The following is a 25,198-nucleotide window of genomic DNA, read 5'->3' as shown; positions in this document are numbered from 1 at the left end:
AAATGATGAGATGTAGACGAGTGGAGGAAGCAGGGGAAGGCCCCAGTGCCAGCCCTGCCATGGCTCACTTGGTTTTGTTCTGTGTGAGGCCTTTACTAAGGATGATAAAACACTGGCACAGGTTGCCCAGAGAAGCTGTGGCTGTCCCATCCCTGGAAGTGTCCAAGGCCAGGTTGGATGGGGCTTGGAGCAACCTGGGATAGCGGAAGGTGTCCCTGTCCATAGCAGGAGGTTGGAATGAGATGAGCTTTAAGGTCCCTCCCAATCCAAACCATTCCAAGACTCTATGATTTTATGTCTGTTGGAGCCCAACTCCTATTTGGCTCCAGTGAGAGTTAAGCACTTGGGACCTCCAAGAGCAGCTGCAGGCAGAAGTAGCCTCATTGCTGCTGTGAGTAAATACAGAGAAAAGTGTGTGTGTGTGTGTGTGTGTGTGTGTGTGCGTGTACCAAGTTGGGAAAAGTCTCCTACCAGAAGTTATTGGATCCATTATTAATGACTGAAATTTAAACTGTTTAATGTATTTATTATTATTATATGCTATTATCGCACCCGTGATGAGACCCCTGTCTATGCTCCAGTGCACATTCCAGTTCACCCAATGTGTCCTCCCAGTGTGTCCAGTGCACACTCTGTGGCAAACTGGCTGGGACAGGAAGGGAGCCCCAACAAACTCTTGGGAATCCCCCAACAAACTCCTGGGAATCCCTCAACAAGCTCCTGGGAATCCTTGACAAGCTCCTGCCTGGGTCAGGGCTGCTCGCCCAGGAGGGCTGCACTGTGAGGCCACAGGTAGTTAATTAACTCAGCTTAATTAAGCTCACGATTAGAAGTGAATGATGGGAAACTGCTGCTTCAGCCCACGAGAGGGCAATGCTTCCCGCCCAGTTGGTGGCCACGCTTGGGAAAAGTGGCTTTCTCTGTTTTTAATTAGGAATTGCAAAAGGAATTCCTTCTCTTTGGACAGTTTTCCTGAAGGTTTGGGTTGGTTGTTTTCTCACTGGGGTGTAATGCCTGACAACGTCCTCCTGTGCATCCCTATGTTACTGGCTGGAACGTGGGAGATACGCAATAAAGAGGAGACGAACAGGCTGGTAATCCCATCTTCTCTCCCATACAACCTGCCTGCCGAGCCAGGCTGGTGGCCTGGAGGACCTGGCTGTGCCAGGCACAGCAACAACACAGCTGTGGTGATGTTGGACAAAGGATGGCCATGGAAAAAAGTGAGGAAGGGTTTTCCTGGTACTCTCAGAGCTGCTGCAGGACAGGGATGCTCTGTCAGGGCACACTTGGGCTGGAGTGATGGGTACAACAGCTTCCCCAATTTAGTTTATTTTGGAAGGGACCTTAAAGTTCATCCAGTTCCACCCCCTGCCATGGGCAGGGACACCTTCCACTAGACCAGGTTGCTCCAAGCCCCGTCCAACCTGGCCTTGGCCACTTCCAGGGATGGGGCAGCCACAGCTTCTCTGGGCAACCTGTGCCAGTGTTTTTCCACCCTCATTTTCCAACTCTTCTCCCTCCTGCAGCTCCCAGGAAGCTGTATTTAAATTTTAATCCACGCCCTCCCCTCCCTCTGGAGACAAATGTATTCCCAAGTGACTCCAGGATCAAAGCCCCACAAGCCGAGGCACGCCAGGCCCGTCTGGGCAGCAGACAAGCCCTTGCAGATGCCAGCCCTGCTCCTACCTCCTAAAATTCCCAGGATAGGGGGAACAGCGATGCTCCAACCGCTCCACCACCAGGGATTCTCCACCATCGCTCCAGTCCCTCGCGCACACACTTTCCCTACCTCAACCCCTTCCCAAACACCACTGGCACGCCTGAATCCACCTTGGAACAAGATAAACCGGTTTGGAATTCCGCCTCGATTAGGGATACACGAGGCGCTCTCGCCCCCCAGGTGGCCACGCCCACCGTTCTCCCGGCCCCGCCCCATTGGGGCGGGCCAGGGCCGGGCCGGAGTGGGCGGGTCCGTGGGTGGGTGTGGGCGGGGCCGCGCCGCGATGGGCGGGGCTTCCGCGCCCGCTGCCGTCGCCCGTGGAGACACCGGGAGCGGCGGTGGGTGAGTACCGGGATACCGGGACAGAGGGGGTTCCCGCCGGGAATACCGAGCTCTGCCGCCGTGGACGGGCTGCGCGGAGCCGGCGGAGCAGCGGGAAGCGGCGGCCCGACCCCTTTTTTGCTGCTGGGCCTGGCGGGGCAGGCTGGGCCCGAGCGGTGCCTGAGTGTTTTTAAGGTTTTTTTGTTTGGTTGATTTTTATGTTTCCCCCCCCTTTTCCCTCTGTCCAGAGGGGAATTCCCGGTGGGAGGCAGCGCGCAGTTGTGCTGTAGTTCAACAAGTTGCTTGCGGTTCCGGAATGGGTCGAAATATGCTTAATTATGTAAAAACGAATCTGCTTAATTATGTAAAAATAGTACTAAAATAGGCGTTTTTCTCGAGGACGGCGTCGCACGGCCTTTCTGCCTCCTTCCCGCCTCCTTCCCTCCATCCAGCCCTTCCCCATGGCACTGATGGATACCCAGGGCTGGCAGCTCCAACTGTACCAGAGCAGCCACAGCTTTCAGATAAATCCTTTAAATTTTACCAATTTTAGTATTCCCAGCCGTCAGGTGATGAGTTTTCCTTGGAATCACAGAGCTCTGCTTGACGGAGGAAGTTTCCCACCTGTGGGGAGTTGTGGGATGAGTGTGGGAAGGAGGTTAATTAGTGGGAAGCGTCATTAGTCGAGGAGGTTTCGTGTTGATACTGAGATTACACACCCAGTTGCAGTAACAAGTTTACTGAGAATCAGGGAATTGCAGAATCTCCTCAGCTGGAAGGGACCCACACAGATCATTGAGTCCAGCTCCTGGAACTTTAGTAACTTTTAAATTGCAATACTTTGTTCCAAGCTTAAATTCTTTACTTTTTGGGGGGGAGGAAAGGGTTTTTTGAGTGGATATTGTGATTTTAGCCTGGTGCTTTTGGGAAGGCGGAGCCAGCAGGAATGGCTGAAGCTGCATCAAGGGGGAATATCGGGAAAAGGTTCTTCCCACACAGGGTGGTTGGGCACTGAACAGGCTCCCCAGGGCAGTGGTCACAGCACCAAGGCTGCCAGAGCTCAAGGAGCATTTGGACAATGCTCTCAGGGAGAGGATGGGATCGTTGGGGTGTCCTGGACAGGCCAGGGATTGGACTGGATAGTCCTTGTGGGTCCCTTCCAACTCAATATATTCCATGATTTGATTAGTGTGGCACCTCAAATGGAATTCACAGCGATTTGCCAGGGGTTTATCTGGTGTTTTTATTAGCTTAGAGGTCACAGCATCAGGGACATGTTACTTGTTTGTGTTTATCTGGGCTGTAAATTGGGTTAGAAATACATTTCTGTGAGTAAAGGATGAGTAGTGGACAGTGGGAGGATTTGATGTTTGATGGTACTCCAGTGCCACTAAATGAGATTGAGGGATTAGTATGAAGTTAATGACTTCTCAATCCCGTATTTCATCCCGGCATGGGATGGATTGCCAGATATCTTTAATCGAGGACTAAAGCAACAATAAACTCCAGAGAGAGCAATGGATGAGGTCTGGTGCTGGGGGTGAGCTTTTTTCCTAATCACTCAGCCAATGGATGATTTTTCCTTTAAAAACAAACCTCTCCTGTCATCCTGGAGGAGTTTCTTGGGCTTCCAGACAGCAGAGCCACTTCCAGCATCTCTCATCTCTTGGTGGTGTTAAATCCAAATATTGAGTTGTGCTGTAGGTTTCAGATACTTCTCTTATTTCAAATATAATGTCTCTTTGGCTACATAGTAACTTTTTAAATGAGTACTAAAAGTTCTTGATTTCCTAGGCTCTGTTCCTCAAAAGACTTGGAATATTTGAGCCAGATTCACAACAAGTTCTCTGTAGCAAGGCCTGGGATGAATTATGGAATCCCAGAATGGTTTGGGTTGGGAGGGACCTTAAAGCTCATCCAGTCCCACCCCCTGCCATGAGCAGGGACACTTTCCACTGAACCAGGTTGCTCTAATCCCTGTCCAACCTGGCCTTGGACACTTCCAGGCATCCACATCCACAGCTTCTCTGGGCAACCTGTGCCAGGGCCTCACCACCCTCCCAGGGAAGGATTTCCTCCCAGTATCCCATCCGACTCTACCCTCTGGCAGTGGGAAGCCATTCCCACTTATCCTGGCACTATCTGCCCCTTTAAGAAGTCCTTGTCACTCCTTTCTATATGGCTCTGCTTTCCCTGCAAATGTTGCTGGAATGTTGAGTGGAAGATACTGAACACAACGGCTCTGCATGGTGGGAATGTCCTTCCTCCCCAGACACAGCTTCCCAAATCCCAATTCATAACCCTCTGATAGAATCTGTTGCAAAAGCAAGTCCAAATTGCTCCAGAAATCCATGGTACAGCCCTATAAATCTTCCCCTCAGCCCTTTCCCTTTGTCCCCTTTGCCAGAGCAGAGATCATTGCAGAGAACAGAGGGAATACTTCCCAAGGGGTGTATAGTTAGCATGGGAAACACCACCACAGCCCTGGCAGAGGCTTAGAGGGGTATTCCAGGGAGGATTGTGTTGCTGCAACTTCATCTGTGCTTACACAAACCATGGGAGTGGATGAAGGCTGCAGGTCTCGTGTCCTTACGCAGAAATACCCTTGTGCAGAGGTAGGAATTGTAGTGACACTTGCATTAGCTGGGATGAAATGGGAAGCAAGTCCCCCCAGATCCTTAGGGTTGTTGTGGACTTGCCGTTTCTTGGGAAATGGAAGCTGCAGATGTTTGGTGACCCTCGGGATTTGCTCCACATTAATCACTGCTGGAATCGGGCAGCTCTTAGCTGAATTTTGCAATATTACACAACTGGGTCTTGGTTTTCTAAACCTCAGTGTTCATCACATGGTCAGTGCTGGGTGCTCCTCGGGATTGACATCAATTCTTACTCCCAGGAATAACCTGGGGGGAAACTTGGAAGGGAAGGAGAAGAGAAAATACTGGTGAGAGAAGCAAAAAGTTTTCACTCCGTGTTTTACAAGGGTTGATGAAAAGTAGCAAAGAGAGCAGAGGCAGTGACAGAAGTCCTGTGGTGACTGGGTTATGGTAGAATTCTCCATGGTGTTTTATGGAGGTAGGTAGAAGCAGGAAGGTGAAGGGAGCAGTCAGGGTACCCAGGGGAGGTGGGGGCATGGTGAGGGTACATCCATTCCCTGGCACCTGTTGCTTGGAGAAGCTGTGGCTGCCCCATCCCTGGAAGTGTCCAAGGCCAGATTGGTCAGGGCTTGGAGCAACTTGGGATAGTGGAGATGTCCCTGCCCATGGCATGGGACGGGACTGGATGGGCTTTAAGGTCCCTTCCAACCCAACCCAAACCAGTCTGAAATTCTGTGAAAACAGACCTGGGCTGCAGTGTACCCCAAATACAAGCTCCTTGGTTCCTGAGGCCCCAGCCAGCATGGGTGGATCAGAACTTTAAGATGTTCATGGACACCAGCAGCTGTGTATTTTTAGTTGTGTTCCTTTGAATATTTGGTAAAACAGGCAATGTGTTTATATTCAGCTTCCTGTGTCCGTATCAGTGTCTTGGCATGTGATAGAGTTACAGAGGGAGGAGGGAAAAGGAAAAAAGTGTGTTATGAGGATTATTTGTATTCCAGCCGCTGTCGACGGCAGGATGTGGCTGCTGGGATCATCTTGTTTAAACATTCAGCTCAACTCAAGCAGGAACCAGACTTGCTCCCCCTTTGTTTACAGCATTTTTTCCCCCATCCCTTCTCCTGTGTCTTTCCAAACCTTCTGTACAGGGACAGGTCACTTTTTGGTACTGTCTGGTTTGGGACATACACATAATCTGAACTTTTGTCCACTCCGACACATGCCATGAGCTCTGAGCCCTTGCTCACTGTGTGGGTACTGATCCTCCAACACCAGCTCTCCAAAGTGTTTGGAGGTGGAAAAGCCCATGTTTGTTCTGCTGGGAAGGGAGCAGCCTGCTTCCCCGGCTTGTTTCCCCAGTCCAGGCTGCTCTGGCAGCCCACAATTCAATCCTATTGATGCTCTGTGGAATCACCCCTTTGTTATCCCTAACCATTCCTTGAGCAGGGGCAGTGGGAGCACATGGGGGAGATTTTGCCTGATTTTCCTCTCTAAATCAGGCAAAGCTCCCTCAGAGCACAAAACCAGGAAGTTTTCTGGTGGTTTAAGCTGAGGAGAGCAAAATCCTCCCTCCTAGTTTCCGTCATTGTGATAAGGGGATGCCCTAGGACCCAGCACTGCCCTCGCTGCCTGAACCAGAGGTGATGTGGGATGTTCTCAGGAGGGTGTCATAGGAAGGGAAAAATATGGGCTGAGAACCAGGAAAAACTGCTGTGCCTACAGAAGCCGCAGGTCTGGCTTGTGGAGCAGGAACTGCCACAGGAAGGATTGGGAAGCTCTGCAAGGAGGACTTGATGGTGACAGGGGGTGGCCCTAAGAGGAGAGGCCTCGTTCAGCAGAAACAGCTGAACATTCTGATTGTTTATACATTGAAGTTTTAATTTGAAGTTGATTGCAATGTCTCCAGCAGGCCTTTCTTGGACTGTCAGTCCCTCATTGGATATGTTTAGATGTCTGTCCTCTGTTGTTGTTGTTTGCTCAGTGACTGAGATATTTGATGTATCTGTGAGTATCTTCCCAGTTCATAGACGAAAAAGAGGTTCTTTTCTGTGTCATTAATCATATTGATGATTAGCCGGAGTATTTCCAGAAGAAGATTTCCTTTCTATTTGTTAAAATCAAGCAGACACCAAAGGCATTTATGCTAATTTTTGTGCTGCCATACTGCAGTGAAGTGCAAGAAATTCAGTTCCAGGGCAGGTTTGGATGAGATATCAGAGATAAATTTCTTCCCTGGGAGGGTGAGGCCCTGGCACAGGTTGCCCAGAGAAACTGTGGCTGCCCTGTCCCTGGAAGTGTCCAAGGCTGGGTGGGACAGGGCTTGGAGCAATGTGGGATAGTGGAAAGTGTCCTTACCCATGGCAGGGGTATTGAATGAGATGAATTTTGAGCTTCCTCCTAATCCAGTCTGGGATTCTGTGGTTGCTGTAAGTTTGAGCAGATCCCAAAATACATTTTCATCTCTGTTTGTAGCTTCAAGTCAGACTTTTTGGTCTAAGCTTGGAGCTGGGATAAGCAGAAAGTGTCACTGATGATTTTGGAAGATGGACCATCTTTTTCCTGGCTGACTGTGGTTTATGTTACTGTAAACAACATAAGGTTTATGTTGCAGTAAACAACAAGGCATCCATCCTGCACAGCAGGTATACTCCAGCTGGAGCTGCCTGCCAGGGCCCACAGAGCAGGAGGACTCAGGTTGATGCTGCCGGCCTTGGCTGGAGGGACTGGGAACTGTCCAGCCATGGAATTTTCTCATCTCTCTCCCACATGTCCTTCCCTGATTTATTCCTTCCCGAGCGTGGCCTGACCTCTGAATGCAGGATTTTGGAGGGGTGCATTACGCCAACCTCAAACTATGCCAGCAATGTCGAGTTTGTGGGTTTTTATGGCTAGTTTGATTGGAGCTTTGATTAGGAAGGAATATGAAGTCTCCCGGGCTCTGAGGAGGGAAGTGACCCCGGGAGCCAGAGTTAGTTTTCAGATGCATTTAAAGCTGGAGTTGGACTGGATCCCTGAAGGTCTCTCCCAGCCCAAACCATTCCCTGTGATCTGTGATTGTTTTGATTGTGTTTTGATCTCCCTCAGGATGCACAAGTCAGTATTGAATTTTTTTCTTATTTTTCCTTAACAATTTTCAGGGTGAGTGAGCAGAATGAGAACTTGCACAGATAAGCAAAGCAGCAGTTTTTCCATTAAACTTTGATTTTATGCAGCAGTCATACGTCTGTGAAGGAGTTTACGTGTGACATTTATTTTTGTTTCCTTGCTGGATGTGAACTGGACAAGCCTGGCACAGGGACAAGGACTGGCTGTGGCAAGACAGTCTCTTTTTTAACACAATTTATTTTCCTCCTCCATACAGTGATTTTAACAGCACCTATTAAAACTGTGATCCCGTTTCCAGCACAGGAAGTGGCATGTGATTATAAAGGGGACACTGTCTGTGCTGCCTGCCACCTCCCTGCCTTGCTAAGGACCATCCCTTGGGAACTTTTGGTGTTTTTTTTTCCTCCTCATTTCCTGGGAATGAGGGAGCTGTGTTGCTGTGGCTTCTCTGAGCCCGTCGTAGCTCGTGGTGTGACTTGGGCAGGTGTGGAGTGGTGCCAGGGCTTGGTGCCAGAGCTCCACCAGTCCTTGGCAACTGATGGTTGCTTTCCCTCCAAAGAGTGTCCGTAGCAATCCTGGATCCTGCCATGCCCTGCTTAATGAGGTATCCGTGCCCTGGCTCCTCTGCCAGCTCAGTAAATGCCCGGAGCCTCCAATCTGAGCTCCGCAGTGCAGGGACAGTGGGTGTATCTCCAGGGGCACAGAGGTGTGTGAATGTGCAGTAGGAATTCCAGGAAAGGGGAACAGAGAAATTGCCAGCCCATTTTGGATTATCAGTCACTGGATTTAGAACCTGCTGTGTATACTTGCACACCTGTGTGGGGATTGCAGTGAATGGGCTTCCAGCAGCAGCACAGCCAGGAGAGGATAATAAGGAAAGATAATTTTACTTGTAAATACAGTCCCTGCTCCAGGTCCCACAGAATTCCCATCACCTTATGGTTTTTATCACCTTCACAAGCTGGGAGCTGAGAATGTTCATCTGGAGAAGAGAAGGCTCCAGGAAGAGCTTAGAGCCCCTTCCAGTGCCTAAAGGGGCTCCAAGAGAGCTGGAGAGGGACTTTGGACAAGGGCCTGCAGGGACAGGCCAAGGGGGAATGGCTTCCTACTGCCAGAGGTCAAGGTTAGATGGGATATTGGGAAGGAATTGTTGGCTGTGAGAGTGGTGAGGCCCTGGCACAGGATGCCCAGGGAAGCTGTGGCTGCCCCTGGATCCCTGGAAGTGTCCAAGGCCAGTCTGGATGGGTTTGGAGCAACCTGGTCTAGTGGAAGGTGTCCCTGCCCATGTCAGGGGGTGGAACTGGATGGGCTTTAAAGGCCCCTTCCAACCCAAACTATTCCATAATTCTCTTTCACCTGTAGCATCAAGGCAGCCAACTTGATCTGTGTTTGTGTTGTAGGTGGATGGTTTAAATAAATAACCCTTTAGATCTCTCAGATCTCTTCAGTTGCTGGTTTCTGTTTTTGGCAATGCCAAGTTGTGCTTGTCAGGTGCCCAATTCCACTGTCATTCATGGCCAACACTCCTAAAAAATTGCTGCCTTCATTGAATTGTCGTTGAATTGTTATAGTTCAAAATTATAATTTTTTACAATAAAAACTTAGGAAGATTGTTAAATATGGTGTGCTCTGGATTTGCCAGTCTTGCAACAGTGAACAGGATCTGGTAGCAGAACTTGTATGTTTTTGGACTGTTATAATTCCAGGTTTTTTTCTGGGTGTGTAAAGGCCTCTATAGGGAACGTGGACTGTCAGATTTGTTTCTCCAGGGAATTAAGCCCAGCTGCTGGAATATCTCAGTGGTGGTTTACAGGTCAGAGAAGTCTCCAGGGGCAAAGTAATCCTGGAATGGTTTGGGCTGCAGGGGGCCTCAAAACTCATCCTGTTCCACCCTGTGCCGTGGGCTGGGACACTTTACATTAGACCAGGTTGCTCCAAGCCCCATCCAACCTGGCCCTGAACTTTTCCAGGGATGGAGGCAGCCACAGGTTCTACGTGTTCTCAACACTGGCTACAGTGGTGCTTAACTAAACCTGCTCTGACTTTTACTTTGAGTAGTTAAACTCGTTTTAAAGGCAGTGGCTTTTCCAGTAGCTGCCTCTAGACTCACCTGCCCCAGGTCTGGGTGGGACCTGTCCCTCAGAGCGTGGGCTCCAGGAGGAGCCATGCCGGCAGCACCCCAATCTGTGTAAACTTGTTCCCTTCGTTCCCATCTGGGAGGGGGCCAGAGGGAATTGGGCGCCCGTGGCCGTGTCTTTGAGAAGGGAAGTAGGGAAACTGGCAATAAGAAAGGTCTGAGGTAGATTTTCCAGCCAGGCCAATCTCAAAATACTGTAGTTTTTGTGACTAGAATTAAACCACAAGTACCAAACCCCCTTAGCTTTGGCTTTCTTGCACTATGAAGTCCTTATAATTTTTATTTTACTCTGTTTCAGGATCATTACACCGATAAAATCAAAGCAAGCCGGACAGGTAGCAAGTCTGCCTATGTAGGTGAGTTTCCAGTCCACTCTTGTTCCTTTCTTTCATGCAAAATATAAAGCAGCACAACAAGTCCCAGACTCCAGCAATTTAATTTTCTTCTGGAGCAAAACAAATAAAAAATACTTGGCAACTTTGTGGAGGAGAGCTACAAGGGCAACACCAGCTTGGTATTGGCAGTACTGGTTGCTCACACTATTCACCTTGGGTTTTTAACTGACTTGAATTTATGGGGTAAAAACACCTGCTTCTCCCATGGAAATTAGGCTTTTTCTTGTTTATTCCCCCAGTAAGGAAGAGGCAACATGCAAGTCTTCATCATTTCTGCCTCTGCTGCGTTACATGCATTTTGTTTGACCGTATCATCATACAAATTCTTCCTATATTCACCCCATCCTGAAAAATAGGTGCTTTGATAAATTCTTGTAGCCAAGAAGCTGGTGAAATCCTTTGCACCCTGCCAGTTCTCTGAGCTGAGCCCCACAGAGTTCTTCCCAGAGCATCTCCCGCCTGCGTCCTCGGCTTTATCTCTTGCAGACGAAGGAATTTGCTGAAGGTCACAGAACCTGAGGCCAAACTGCATCCCGTGACTTTCAGTCTGGAGCTTTAATCACAGACCACTCCTGCTTTACATGCTGTAAGAGGAGCTGATTTTGATACAGCTAAAAGTGTCTTTGCAAATGCCTCTTAGTAGTTTGTGTGTCTTTTCTGGTGGGATTTAGCTGGGGAGTGCCCTGTGGGGAAAAACAAGGACCTTCTGTGGATAAACTGCCCTGCGGTTCGTTGTCTTTTCCAATGGCTTCAGGCTGATGTCTTTAAAATAATATTGCTCAGATGTTTTTCAAAGGAACCTTGATCTAGAAGTCACTTTTCATGGCTTTCATGTGTACCAAAGATACAAGAAGTTAAGTCAGAAAAAAATGCAGAGGAAAATAAAAGCAGGTTTTTCCACTACTCATCTCCTAACATGTACATTGGGTTTGACAGAATCACATAATGACGGCTGACTTTGAAAATCAAACGGAGCTGTAGCCCAGGTTTGATCAGCAGGATGGTACTGCAGTAACTTGTGGGATGGAGGTTATGAAGGAACACAACCTTAATTAAACACCTAGAATACCAAATCCAGTTGATCGTCTTGGGAGTTGTATGTTTCCTTACATTTCACAGTATTTTATGGTTTTTAATCTGTTTCAAAAGGACTAATTAAGACACTGGCAGCATTGTTTATAACTGAAAAAAAGATCTCCACTGTAAAATCTCTCAGTATTCCCAAGTGTAAATTCTCTGAAAAAGGAAACATCAGAAGGGGGTGTTCTGTGTTCTAAGGGGCTTTTATTCTCCGTTTGCACTGATGGGCTGCTAACCTCTGTGTAAACCAGGTGTATCTGTGTCCAGACTTCCCATTGCTAACCCAGCCCTGACTCCTGCACCTCTTCTGAGAGGAGCATGGAAGCAGAGTTTGTCCTTGCTGTAGCTTTTCTACTGTAAAAATGGGTTTGAAATCTGGGGCCCCTGATCCCTTTGGCTGTGGTGCTGTGCACGGTGTGCATCCCAAAGCACTCACATCTTTCCCCAAGTCCTGCAGCTGCCACATATTTTAGGTTCCCTGTGCCATAGTGTGGACTCTCCAGTACGTGAAGCAGTTAGTTTTGTCTGGGGAGGATCGTGTTTTCTTTTACCTAACCCATACTCTTTCTACTGTGTATAAAATATTTGTGCTGTGATTTTAACTCTTGCTTGATACCTATTTAAAAATCCAGTCCCTCTCACCTACCAGGAACCAGGGAGCTACTCCTCACAGTTTGGTTTGTGGTAGGAGCAGAAAGCTTCTCCTAGCCACAGATGATCCATCCCTGTGATGGGAGCAGCTCCTGCAGGCACCAGAGCCACGGGCTTGGCTGGGGCTGTGCTGAGGGAGGACAAGGGAGCAGGGGACTGCTACCCCTGGAGCCAGTGGGGAAGTTATGGGTGATCCGTACCGCTGCTTTTCCTGGGAGGTTTGCTCTGTGGGTGCTGTGTTCAGTCTGCAAAGTGCTCAAGTGGCTCCAGGTCCTCCTGGGAAACTCTGGTGTATCCCACCACCTTGTCCATCCATCGTGTGGGGTATAAGGATCATAGAATCACAGAATGGTTTGGGTTGGGAGGGACCTTAAAGCCCATCTGATTCCACCCTCTGCCATGGGCAGGGACACCTTCCGCTATCCCAGCTTGCTCCAAGCCCCATCCAACCTGGCCTTGGGCACTTCCAGGCATGGAGTATCCTAAAAAGAGAAATAACCCAAAAGCATCTCTAATTCCTCTTTCATTTTACCACTCAGTTCTATTTTCCTGCAGAGGGCAGGATTCTGGTGTTTTTCAGCTGCCCAGGTTTATTTTCCATTCTCCTTGGTAGTGTGGCAAATGATTCCAGCACCGGTGTTTCCACTGGGTGTCAGCACGGCCCCATGCAGGGATCGGGCCAGCAGAGCCCTGCCAGCCCTGGGCTTTCCCTTTGGCTGCACCCACCACTGGAAAAACGAGGTTGGCTGCATTTCCAGAGCAGGGTTTTCGAGGATGGGCTCACCCTGCGCAGGCGCCGAGGCTGAGTGAGCCGGGAAGGGGCTGTTTTGCTGGAAGTGCTCTTTCCTTCTTGGAGCAGAGCAACCGGTTGGAGCAGGAGGAGTGTGGAACGTGCCTGGCTCGTTCCTGTGCTCTCTAATTAGGGTTACAGCTGGGACAGTGGGTCCCTGGTTCTGGCAGAGCAGCGTGAAGAGCTTTTGTAGTATTTATGGTGTTTACATGGGAGGTGTGGGTGTGATAAGGAGCGTTCTCAGAGAGTGGCTGGGGGGACACGCGTGCAGGGTCGGTGGGTGACAGGTCAGGGCTGCTCACCCTGCTCCCTCTGTGCCAACCCTTCCACTTCTTTTCCACACTTATTGCACATCTGGACTTCCCAAGTCCTTTGCAAAACCCTTGGGCCTGCTGCCTGTCCTGCCAGACCGAGGTACCTCCTTCAGCTCCTGACTCTGTCCATGTTGGGTGGGAAGCAGCACCCCCTGAGGGTTTGGGTTTCAGGTGGGTAGAGGCGTCCCTAGATACTTCTCCCACTCACCTACTGCTACCATCAGGGACCCTGTGCCTCTCCCACCCTCCCTGTGGGTCACCTTGTGCCAGGTGCCACTGCGTTCCGGGGTGTGCAGGATCTGGGAGGGGACATGTCAGCACTTGCTGGGATGCCAAATGCTCTGCGGCACATGTTGGCAGAAGGCAGTACCAGGCACACTGAGATTCCTCTGACACATTCTTCCATTGGGGACCTAAATATTTAAAAATCAAGGCCAGAAAGTATCACAAATACAGATTATTTTGATGCTTGTGTGCAGCTCTTTCATCCGTTGCTGTACCTGGTTGTGCTCTGATGTGCCCTCAGAATGGATTAGTTTATTTCTGCACCTGCCTTTAATGTCAGCATTGGCCTCTTGGCTTGGACTGGGAGAGTTTTTGGGTTCTGCAAGTTGTAACAAACCTGCTCCCGAGCACCCTGTAGTAAAACCAACCTCCACCATTCAAGTCCCAACTGGCCTCCAGCCCTCCTGCTCCCACACAAGCTCCTGGGAAAGTGGCACGTGCACGAACCCACTAAAATCTTACCTCACGTCCTGCCCCTGCACATGGGAGAGGTGCTAGAGAGGGGCTCTGGTGTCAGCCCCTCCTTATGCCACCCCTCCAGGGGCCATTGTGGCTCTTCTTCCCTGCTCTCCATGAGGACTGGCCTTGTCTGGTGCCTCTTCATGCTGTTTGCAGCCCCTCTTCCTCCTTCCAACCACCTTCCTGCCCAACAAATCTCTGCATTTTCAGAAGCAAAATTGACTTCAAAGCTTCTGGCTTTTTATTCCTGAGAGCTGTGGGGAGTGTGAGCCAATAAGAAGAAGCAACTGGACTTGGGGTTCCATGGTATTTTATTCCCAGATTGTTTGCAGGGTCCCAGCTGAAGGCAGAGTGGGGAAGGGATGCAGGGGAGGATGGTGTGGGGAGTAAAATGGTTTTCAGGCAGGGCTGTGAGGCATCAAGCAGAGCCTGTACTAGTGGTGGTGATACACAAATCAGATGCAGCTTAAAATCCTTCCAGCAAAGACCAGTGAGGTTGCAGGACTGGGAACAGTTTCACTTGTAAGCCAGCAGAGTTCTTTGTGGAATCGCTGAAACCATAAACACAATGTCCTGAGATACCATGTGATGGTGGGTTTGGAGCAGAAATGCCAACTGGCACCTCTGAGCAGCTCCTTAGGAAGTGTTTGCTTCCCTGTGTTGGGAATAGAGCAGCAGCCATGCCTGGCATGAGCTTCTCCCCCAGCTCAGGGCAGGGAATGAGCTGGAGCAGCAGTTCTGGACTTGTCCGACTGCTTTTTTCCTTCTTTTTTTTCCCCCTGTTCCTGTGTTTTTAGGAAAAGCAGAACAATTTCCATGGTGGTACTTGCTTCTGGTTTATCCAACAGGGCAGAGCTGCTGGGAGATTCTCGGCCGTGCTTTATCAGTGGTGATTTAATTACCTGTCACTCTGCAGGTGCTGTGTAAGTCCTGGATCTAAAAGAGTTAAAAAGATAGATTGAGGTTTAATAATCCCATTGGAGCTGAAGTTCAAAGCCCAGACGAGGTGGATCTGGGGACCTGCTGCATGGTCATCTCATTACCTAAAGCCTGTGGAAAGAAACAGGACAAGGCTGGAAAAACAGGGGTTTTCTAGGGAAGAGGGGCAGCTCCACCCATTTGCAGGTATTTCAAGGAAGGAAAAAGTGCAGGTGTGTGGCCTGCAGGAATTACACTGGAGGATTCATTTGTTTTTCCCTTTCACTGGCAAAGTGCAGTTGGTGAGCATCTACCTCATCTAAACAAACACTGGTCTCAGTTTTCCATGGATAAATTAGGAAGAAATTCTTCCCTGTGGGACTGGTGAGGCCCTGGCACAGGTTGCCCAGAGAAGCTGTGGCTGCCCCATCCCTGGAGGTGTCTAAGGCTGGGTTGGGTGGGGCTTGGAGCAATGTGGGATAGTGGAAAGTGTCCTTGGCAGGGGGTGATGGCCAGAGAAGCTGTTGGGTGGACTGATTCTTTTGTCTCATTTTAGTTTGTGAGTCAGAGACAAGTGAGAATTGCAGCCATGCCCACAGCTGCTCTGGGGTTTAGGAATCTCTGTCACCACCAACCTTGGATCCAGCAAACCTTCGTTCAGCTTTGTCACCATAAAATCATGGAATGGTTTGGGTTGGAAGGGACCTTAAAGCCCATCCAGTTCCACCTCTACCATGGGCAGGGACACCTTCCACTATCTCAGGTTGCTCCAAGCCCTGTCCAACCTGACCTTGAGCACCAGCTGTGTTTTGTCTTAGGTGGTGAGTGGAAAAACTTATTGGAAATTTATTTTGGTCCATTTAGCACAGAATGAATAGTCATGACTCTGAGTGCTGGAACAGGAGAAATCCTAATGGGAAAGTGTTGGAATGAGTCAGGCTCTTGGGATATCTTTGCTTTTGGCTCAGCCTGCTGAGCATGAGGATTTGCTTCCTAGAAATCGGAGCGGTGCCCTGTCTGACTGCACGGCCATTTCTTTAGAGAGTGACTTCATTCTCTTGGGAGACTTCCCTACCTCAGAAAACCTTGCCCACGGCTCCAAGGGCACAAACACCCAAGTTCTGCAGAGCTGTGGACACCACCAATTTAAATCTGAGGAGTTTTCTGAAGTCCAGTGCATCCTGGGAGAAATCCAGTGGCTCCAGGAGGCCACAGCAGCTCGGATCAGTTGCCAGGAACTCAGAGGGAAAACAGTATTATTGGGTGCTGACCTAGTTGTTTGTAAATCTCTCTGTAGAAGAGATTTAGTGATCTTAGGAGGAGTATTAAGGCTTGTGTTTGTTTGAAGATGGGGAAATGCAGCAATTTAATTTTCAAATGTTATGGTTTGGGTTGCGTTTTCTCTTTTTTTTTAAAACATCTAATTTATTAACAAAGCTAACCAGCTGGGAAAATAAGCACTGGAACTTTCCTAAGGAGGTCATCCATGGAGATTGGAAAGGGATCCAGAGATTCAAACCTCTCCAGTTGAAAAAAGGGGTTTGGGGCTGGGGAAGGGAACACTGGTCTTGCTCCAGTAAAACAAGAGGAGAATGGTTTATCTTTTAATTTTGCAATAATTTTTTAAACCTTATGTCTATTTTTTTTTTTTGTAAAAGTACTAAAATTACAGGAACTAGAAAATCATGAACTATCTCCTCAGAGATGCATGCATTACTTGATAAAAATTAATTGCTTTGGGTTGGGTTTTTCACACCACAGTTTTTCAATATAGTAAGCGAAAACTGCAGGGACTAAATTAGCCAAGTGCTAAATGTCCAAGGCCAAGCTGGACAGGGCTTGGAGCAACCTGGTCTAGTGGAAGGTGTCCCTGCCCATGGCAGGGGGTGGAACTGGATGAGCTTTAAGGTCCCTCCCAACCCAAAGTAGTTGGGATCCTGTGATTCCATGAGTGCTGGCTGTGTCCTGGGCTAAGCCCGTGCCGTAGCGGGAACGCTCCAGAGGAAAAATTCTGTTGGCTTTTTGAATTTTGCATGAATTCCCTCCCACGGGTGGTGAGCAGTGAATCCTGTGTGACTCACTCCATAGGTGACCTCTCTGGAGCACAACCTGAGGGATATTTTTGGGCTGTGAGGTGTTTGTGGGGAGCTGGGGCAGCACAGGACTGACACAGACCAGGGGTCAGATTGTTACAGAGGCGGAACATCCATGGATCCACATGGATCTGCAGGAGCATGTTCTTAATATTTGCTTTAGGAACTAAGTTTTTATTGATACCAAATGTCAGGTGTGAATGTCCCTCCTACCTGAGCCTGAGCAGGTGGTGTTACCTGTCACTTAGCAATTCCTCTGCCCAAAGCTTTTCCAAGAATTTTTCCCCCAAAATGGGGACTCAGAGCAGGATAATGCTGTTCCCAGCTAGCTGGGCAGGCATGGGCACTGCCTGGAAAACACCCCTGCTCCCCAGGCTGAGGTGAGAGAAACCTGAATCCTGCAGGAACCGCTGTGGGCAGCGCTTGGAAAGGTCACACAGAGTCATGTTGGACTCAGGTCACTGTATTGCCATAAATGATTCAAGCACAGCCCCATGGAGCCAATTTTCCTTGTGGACCTGTGGAAGACAAGCAGCAGGGTTTGTGCAGAGTCCTCTAGAGACTGTGACACAGGACAGTGACACGGGCAGGGCTGGTCCAAACAGGTTCTTTGGGTACTGGAGACCTGAATAACTTGGAATCACAGGCTAGTTTGGGTTGGGAGGGACCTTAAAGCTCCTCTTGTTTTACCCCTTGCTGTGGGCAGGGACACCTTCCACTACACCAGGTTGCTCCAAGCCCTGTCCAGCCTGGCCTTGGACATTTAGCACTAGGCTAATTTAGCACTAAACTCTTGGCTGCTGCGATGCCTGTAGGGATATCCTTGGGAATGCAGTGCTGCACAGTCCTCAGTCCCTCCATGGGCTGCAGGTGGGTGTCTGCTCCACCATGAGCCTCTATGAAACAGTCAGGGATGCTGAGATCAGCCTGTGCCATGGATATTATTTCTTCACAGAAATGGCTGTCCGGCCCTGGCACAGCTGCCCAGGGCAGTGGTGGAGTCCCCATCCCTGGAGGGATTTAAAAGCTGTATGGATGTGACACATGGGGACATGGGTCAGTGGCGGCCTTGGCAGTGCTGGAGGACAGTTGAACTCGATGATCTGAGAGGGCTTTTCCAACCTAAATGATTCCATGGTTCTGTCCTGGCTCACTCCTTGCTCTTTGGTGGGCTCAGGGGCAAGTCTCCTTCCATGCGCTCAGGAAAGCACATGGATCCTGGTACACACTGGGCTCTCCTGGAAACCCATGGGGAGCTGCAAATGGGAATCAAGCTGCCAAAGCTGTGCTGGAATTTTTGCCAGACCAGCCATGGCTCTGCCTATCCTCCTCACTGCCACTGGCTCAGCCAAGGGGCAGAAACCTGCACAGAAGCTCCATGCTTTTTTTTGGAGGATGTTTTACTTCCAGAGCTGTTTCTCAACTGCCTGTTCCTGTTGGGTGTCTTAATAACAACAAAAAAAAATGCCCTTTTTGCAGTGTGTCATGGATGCCTCTGTGTAAAAGCTGTTTAAGGTGCTGTGCTACCTTCTGGAAAAATAACCCACTGTCTTTTCAAACAGAACTTCCCTGCTCCACTGAAAATGTCTGGCAAAACAGCCACCACGACCAACAACATTGCTCAGGCCCGAAGGACTGTGCAGCAGCTCAGGATAGAAGCCTCAATAGAGAGGATAAAGGTGACAGCACATCCTTCCTCACCCCTCCTTTCTTTCCTTGATTTTTTCCCCTTCCAGCTGTAGGACAACATAACAGAGTGTGTGTGTGTCTGTGCACCCACAACTCAGTGATTTTTTCCCATCTCAAAATGTGGCATCAACATTTCAGCTCAGCAAATGTAAATAAATCCAGTTCTTGTGGCCCAATATTCCATCTAACCCTGCCCTCTGGCAGCAGGAACCTTCTCCATTTTCTTCCCTGTCACTGCAGGATAGATGAGAAATTCCTCATTACAACCCATTGTATTATTTTGAACCCCCTTCTGTTTATTCCCAGTTTTCTGTGTAGAAGCCAGGTGGAACCTTTACCTGGTGTCACAAATGAATCCCAAAGAGCAGCAGGGTCCATCCTTTCCTCCTCCCTGAGGATAAAGCAAGGAGACAGAATGTGTCTATCTCCAAGTACCTCTCCCATCCCTGATAGGGACTCTGTACCCATCACAGCTCTCAGCACCTTTGATCCTGTTCCCATGGGAAACCCTGTTCTCTGTTTACTTTTCCCTGTCTCCTGCAGGTGTCCAAAGCCTCGGCAGACCTGATGCTGTACTGTGAGGAACACGCCAAGAAGGACCCGTTGCTCATGGGCATTCCTGCTTCTGAGAACCCTTTCAAGGACAAGAAAACCTGCATTTTGTTATAGGAGAGGGGCAGCTCCTCCCCAGCCCACCTAGGCAAGGCCAAGCACCAACACTCTGTAAGGTCCCAGCCGTTCCCTGGCTCGGAGCGGCTGCTCTTTTACCATGTGTCTAAGTCCTTAAGCTTTCCAAAGCATTCCTTCTGATCCTTATCTTTATTAGGAAGCTGAATTCATGTCTTTCCTGGACAAGGGAATGGGAGCAGCACTGGGGTCTCTGCACAGGGGGGTCCTGGTTGCATTTGCCAAGTCAAACAAGACCAAAGTTGCCTGAGCTTTGCTGATAAAGCAGAGGCCAAGTCGTAGAGACCTGATGAAACATCACTGGGTTTACATTTTTTTAAATGATTAATTTTTTTGGGAGGGGGGTTGTGCCTGTGCTGGCAGCACCAGTTCGTGCACAGGTATGCTTAAAGTGCATTTTCTAGCAAAAAAACTACCTTGCAAAATGATTGTAGCAGCTGCTGAGGAGCTCCAGGGAGCTGTGCCACAGCCTTCCTCCTGCTGGCCTCTCTTCCCAGTGGAGAGTTGAGAATCAGAGACCTGCAGATTGCTTTTCCTGCTTTTTAAGAGTTGAAAAAGCAGAATTTTCAACTTGGATTCTGCTGCTCTGCATTTTCCTCTCTAATTTAAAATCCCTGTTAGTATAAAAACCATCCTGTCAAAAGAATGGAAGTCTGGAACTGCCCTGGCAGGAAAGAACGCTGCCCTCACTCACAATCCCTGTCACATTCTGTGCAGGGAGTCAGAATTTGACTCTTTTTTTAAAAAAAAATTCATTTTTAAAGGGGAAAAATGCCAAATTATATTCAGCTTGTGGTTCTGCATTTATAAATGGAGGGCCTTTTCATCCAGTATATATTTTATATATACACATAATAAAAAAGTCTTTCTTCGTGTGCCTGTGTATATATATATATATACATAAACTTTGTACTTATGCAAATATTGCATATTAACAGCAAATTTGGAAGGGTTTGAAAATAATACTGACTTCAGTTGGCTGCAAATGTCCTTTTCTGCATCCTGCTGAAGTTGTGATCTGCCATAACTGTGCATTTCTGTGAGGATATTTACAGACTTTATTAACTACTTGTCATTTATGTTGCATATTTGTCATTTCTATATGAAATTATAGACTCACTATTGATATATATTAAGAACCTATATCTTTGTTTAACAAGCCTCTTTGACAAAGAGCTCCAAAATCAGCCTGACAGAGAATTGTGCTGCTTATCCTGTGCTTACGTGCAGATTATTTTTATAGAGTATTTTTCTAGAGGCAATTGAAGAAAACAATAATGTAGCTCCACACTGATTCTTTTTTATTGTGTTTGTGTCTATCATTTTATCACACACATAGGTAGAATTAATGAGCTCAGTTAATTACTCAGTTTGGGGCTGCAAGGCTGTAGCTGTTGAGAATTCCAGCTGTGCCCAGAGGTAGCCAGGCAGGTACATGGGGTGCAGGGAGGGAAAGAACCTCATACTGTTGCCTGATTATTGTCTTCCCAGCAATCTGGCGTTCCCACAGGAATCTGCAGGTTTATTTGGTTAGAGATCCCTGCTCCCAACCCAAAACCAGCTCCCCATTGTGGCTGCTGGGGGACTCTTTGTGTCTGCCTTCTTTGTGTTTGCCCTTGAATAAAGCTCACCATGAGGGCTGGGTGGTGATCCAGCTCTGGGACCCTGGATTGTGATCCAGATGTGGGGCCCTGGTGGGTGATCCAGCCGTGTGATCCAGCCAGAAATCCAGCTGTGAGACTCTGGTGATCCAGCACATCAGCTTGCATCTGACAGCATTTAATCTATAGATATTTTGTAAACTCACTATTTTTTATATATAATATACAGGGACTCGTGAAATCTGGAGCTGTTACGTTTGCGTTTCGCTTTTTGCTGTAAGTATTCCCAGGACAAAACCCAGGAATTGTAAAATTTAGGGGAAATCCAGCCTCTGTTCTTGTAGAATTTTCTAAAAAAGGAGAAATGAGGCTATCCACAGGTGCTGAGAGAAACCTGTGGGGTGCCATGGGGATGCCCCACCGTGCCGCATTGCCGTGCCACCCCACCATGGTGCATCGTCATGCTGCCCCTCTCTCCCCTTGGCCAAGCTGGCTGATTTTGGGGGAAAAACCAAGCATTTGGGTGCATGGCTGCGTGCTGGGCCATGTTCCCCCAGGTCCACCCAGAGGTCTTGGCCAGTTTGTAGTGTGGGGACAGGGGCTGGAGGGGTGACTGAGAGAAATCAGGGGTTCAGGGGGGGTTGGATTGAGTTTGAGCTTGGAGAAACAGCGAATGTGGTGATGCTGCTCCTGCAGCGTCCCAGGGCACAGGATGGCACCTGCCTGGTCCTGAGCTACGTGCCAGACATGGATAGGGATGGGTGGCCTTGAGCCAGAGTGTCCATGAGCGGGAGAACTGGTCCAGCCTCACCACCTGGCTAGGCTGGCACCGATCCTGCTGGGGCTGGGGACACTGACCCCCTGGTGCCACTGCTGTGGGGTCACACATGTGCTGTTAGGGATGTCCAATGTGGGTCAGTGGTGTCCCCGTGGCCTGCCCTCTGGGCACTGCTGGCAGCGTGGGCAGGAGAGGCTGTTCTCCTGCCACATGGAGAAATCCCTGCTGTGTGCCAGCCTGGAGTTGTAATTACAGAGAAGCCTGGCACAGAGACTTCCCAACCCTGGTGGGCACGGGCTGTGCTGAGGGTGCATAGGGAAAAAATCCAGGAGCATTTGCAGAGTCTGTGGTGCAAGGAAACATCAGGTCAAGTTTTCCTCCACCGAGGAATCAGGTTTCCCCCCCCCCTTCCAAGAAGACTCAGGTGCTGCAGGAGGGTTGGAGTCTCTGCAATGAAGCTGCCTCTCTTTTTCTTAGCTCCTGTTGTTGCAGCATTCAAGCAAAATAAATAAATAACATTCCCAACATTTCCTGCAGCACATCGGCTGCTTTGGCATTTAATGGCTTGGGAGGAGCTGGGAATAAACCCACACGGAGCAGCACAACAGGACCTTGCCCACTGCCAGGACAAGGAAGCAGCTGCTGCTGAGCCCTTTTGCCTGTGCACTAATGGAGCAAGGAAATAAAACCCTGGGCCAAAGGTTTGATTGGAAACTTTATTTCAAAAAAAAGAAAACACAAAACAGAAACACCAAACCCCCCCAAAGAACACTCAAATTTCAAACAATTATATTAATGTTGCTGCTTTTGCAGCCAACTGGTAAGAGATTTGTGGTTGCAGACCAACGGCTTAAGGGCATTTCGGTTCTCAAACCTCCAAGTATAAATAATTTTCCCATCGATATCAGAAAATAACTTATTATTATAATTATTATATATCTTAGCATAAAAACATGAGAATTAACATCCCAAAAATACAATAACATTGTTGGCAAAATGCCTCGATTTTTGCTCTTTAAGGTGTTTAAAACAGGAATTTTAAGTTGCACTTAAGGATAGAAAGTGAAGGGTATTTTCGGTGAGGGACATGAGCACCCCTGGCATGTCAGGCTGGGCTCATCCTGCCACTTTTCCTTCACTTCCTCACTCATTCCCACCGCTCCGGCATTGCTCTGCTCCAGCCCCACACAACACGTCGCTCCACTGCAGCCAAACCCCCCCCCGACGTCAGTTTTAGCTTTTATTTTTTTTGTTGGGTTTTATTTTTCCTCCCCCGGAATCCTAGTGCCAGGGCAGGGAGTTACTTCCTGAGCAACTGCGAAAGTCTTGCAACACTCCAGTGCAATCGGGATCGGGATGGGCTCCAGCGGTCACCGCTCCGGGAGGTTGATCACCGGCACCCACTGATCCAGGTACCGGCTCTCCCGGCAGAAACACATCAGCTGACTCAGCGCTGGATCCTTCCACTGCGAGGCCTGGGGGTTCTGGAATGGGAATGGGGGAAGGCTTGGACACGGCAGCAAAAACAGCCCGCGCAGGGCAGTAGGGGAAAAAAAAAAGCACAGCAGAAAGTCCAGGAGTGTGAATCATCTTAAATTGCTACCGAGGCAAACAAACAAGTCAAGCCGGGAAGCATGTCAGGAGTTTTGTAGTTTTGGACTCTGGGGCAGCGGAGGGAAAGGAAAAAAAAAGATGGCAAGAAAAGGGGAAGAAATGGAAAGAAAAGGGGAAAAAGTAGGGAAGAAAAAGGGAATAAAGGGGGGAGGAGGGAGAAAGAAAAAGGGGGTAAAGAGGGAAAGAAAGGGGGAAAACGGGGAAAGAAAAAGGGGGGAATCGGGAAAGAAACGGGGAAAAAAGAAAAGGAAGAAAAAAGAGGGAAAGAAAGAACAAGCTAAAAGGAGAAAGAGGGGGAAACAAAGGAGAAAGAGGGGAAAATAAAGAGGAGGGAAGAAGGACCCCGTTTTCCCTGGGGCGTGGGAAGCACCGCGCAGCTCCCGGAGCGGGTGCGCTGAGTCCGCGGGTTCGAGCCCCGGGCACGGCGAGTTGCGGGGGTCCCACTGTCCGTCCGTGCCCCCCGTGCTCACCGTGACGAGCACGCAGTGCAGGTCCGCGGGCGGGTCGGGGCCCGCGGCGGGCAGCAGCAGCTGCGCCAGGCGCGCCGGGTTGCTGACGCGCAGGATGTTGATGTCGTTCTCGCAGCAGAAGGCCCGCAGCAGCGTGAAGTGGATCTGCAGCGCCGCGTCCCCCGCCTCCTCCTCCTCGGCCGCCAGCAGGCACAGCACCACGTTATCGGGGTCCCTGAGGGGAAACCGCCGTCACCCGGAGGGGACACCGGGCAAGGGGGAACGGGGGCAAAGGGGAGGTCACTCACACGTTGAGCAGCTTGGCCGCTTCGTAGACGCCGAGGGTGAGGCTCCGCTGGCTCAGCGCCTTGCTCAGCACCTCCTCCAGCGCGTCCCCCGCCTGCTCCATCCTGCGCCGGGACAAACGCCCGTCACGGGGACCCCGCGCCGCAGCGATCCCCGCACCTCCCTCCGCCCCCCCGGCCTCACCTCCCGGCGGCACGGCGCTCCCCGGGCAGCTCCTCCAGAGTCATCACGGGGCCGCGGGGCAGGGACGGACACGGGGACACGGACACGGCGACAGGGACAGCCCCGTCCCCGGCGTCGCTGCGGCCGCTCCGGCCCCGCCGCCCGTGCCGGACAAAGGCGCCCCGCGCGCGCTGCCCCTGCCGCGCCCCGGCCAACCCGCACCGCCGCGATTTGCATACCGCCCTTCTATTGGGTTATGCAAATGAGCCCCGCCCACGCGTTGCCGAGCCCGGCCGGGCCTGACCCCGCTCGGCGCCGGGAGCCGGGACAGGGAATGGTTTGGAATGGGAGGGACCTGAGACCGACTCGTTCCACCCCCTGCCGTGGGCAGGGACACCTTCCACTAGCCCAGGTTGCTCCAACCTGGCCTTGGACACTTCCAGGGATGGGGCAGCCACAGCTTCTCAGAGCAACCTGTGCCACGGCCTCACCACCCTCACAGACAATTCCTCCCCAATATCCCATCTGACCTTGTCCTCTGGCAGTGGGAAGCCATTCCCCCTTGTCCTGTCCATGCAGGCCGTTCTACAAAGTCCCTCTCCAGCTCTTTTGGAGCCCCTTTAGGCACTGGAAGGGGCTCTAAGTTGTCCCTGGAGCCTTCTCTTCTCCGGGTGAACAGCCCCAGCTCTCTCCAGAGCACAGGGGCTCCAGCGCTCAGAGCATCTCTGTGGCCTCCTCTGGACTTGTTCCACACCCTTCTTGCTGTTGTTCCCCGGAGCTGGAGGCAGCACTGCAGGTGGGATCTCACCTGAGCAGGGCAGAGGAGCAGAATCCCTCTGTGGATGGATGCAGGTGTCTGTTTTCCCTGTCTCCACAGGGATTGCACTCTTGCCATTCCCCTTCTAGTGAACACCAGCGCTGTCAGAACACAACCTCACTAACCTTTGAATCCTCCACACACACTGCTAGGAAACACCCAGTGCAGTCTGTGGCACCGGCAGTGGGGAAAGTAAACAATCTCTTGACGTGGTTTTCACCAGG

The 25,198-nt window shown here is 50.0% G+C and overlaps 2 protein-coding genes across 2 annotated transcripts; one reads left to right on the top strand and one right to left on the bottom strand.

The window, feature by feature from the left end:
- The first annotated feature begins 1,961 nt into the window (after positions 1–1,961).
- GNG12 (G protein subunit gamma 12) lies at positions 1,962–20,122 on the top strand. The gene is made up of 4 exons (XM_051798693.1): positions 1,962–2,065; positions 10,185–10,242; positions 18,434–18,550; positions 19,104–20,122. The coding sequence occupies exons 3-4, from the start codon at positions 18,455–18,457 to the stop codon at positions 19,227–19,229; spliced, it is 222 nt and encodes a 73-aa protein (XP_051654653.1). The 5' UTR covers positions 1,962–2,065; positions 10,185–10,242; positions 18,434–18,454; the 3' UTR covers positions 19,230–20,122.
- Positions 20,123–22,328: 2,206 nt separating this feature from the next.
- On the bottom strand, positions 22,329–24,362 carry GADD45A (growth arrest and DNA damage inducible alpha). Its single transcript, XM_051798665.1, has 4 exons — positions 24,179–24,362; positions 23,998–24,099; positions 23,711–23,924; positions 22,329–23,110 (listed from the first exon to the last, which is right to left on the bottom strand). Exons 1-4 carry the CDS (start codon positions 24,220–24,222, stop codon positions 22,997–22,999), a joined length of 474 nt encoding a protein of 157 aa, XP_051654625.1. The 5' UTR covers positions 24,223–24,362; the 3' UTR covers positions 22,329–22,996.
- Positions 24,363–25,198: the final 836 nt, after the last annotated feature.

This window comes from Manacus candei, unplaced genomic scaffold (genome assembly GCF_025592945.1).
Source record: "Manacus candei isolate 608988 ecotype Guabito, Panama unplaced genomic scaffold, ASM2559294v1 h1tg000005l, whole genome shotgun sequence".
Lineage (NCBI taxonomy): Eukaryota > Metazoa > Chordata > Aves > Passeriformes > Pipridae > Manacus > Manacus candei.
This window is presented reverse-complemented; position numbering and strand designations above follow the sequence as displayed.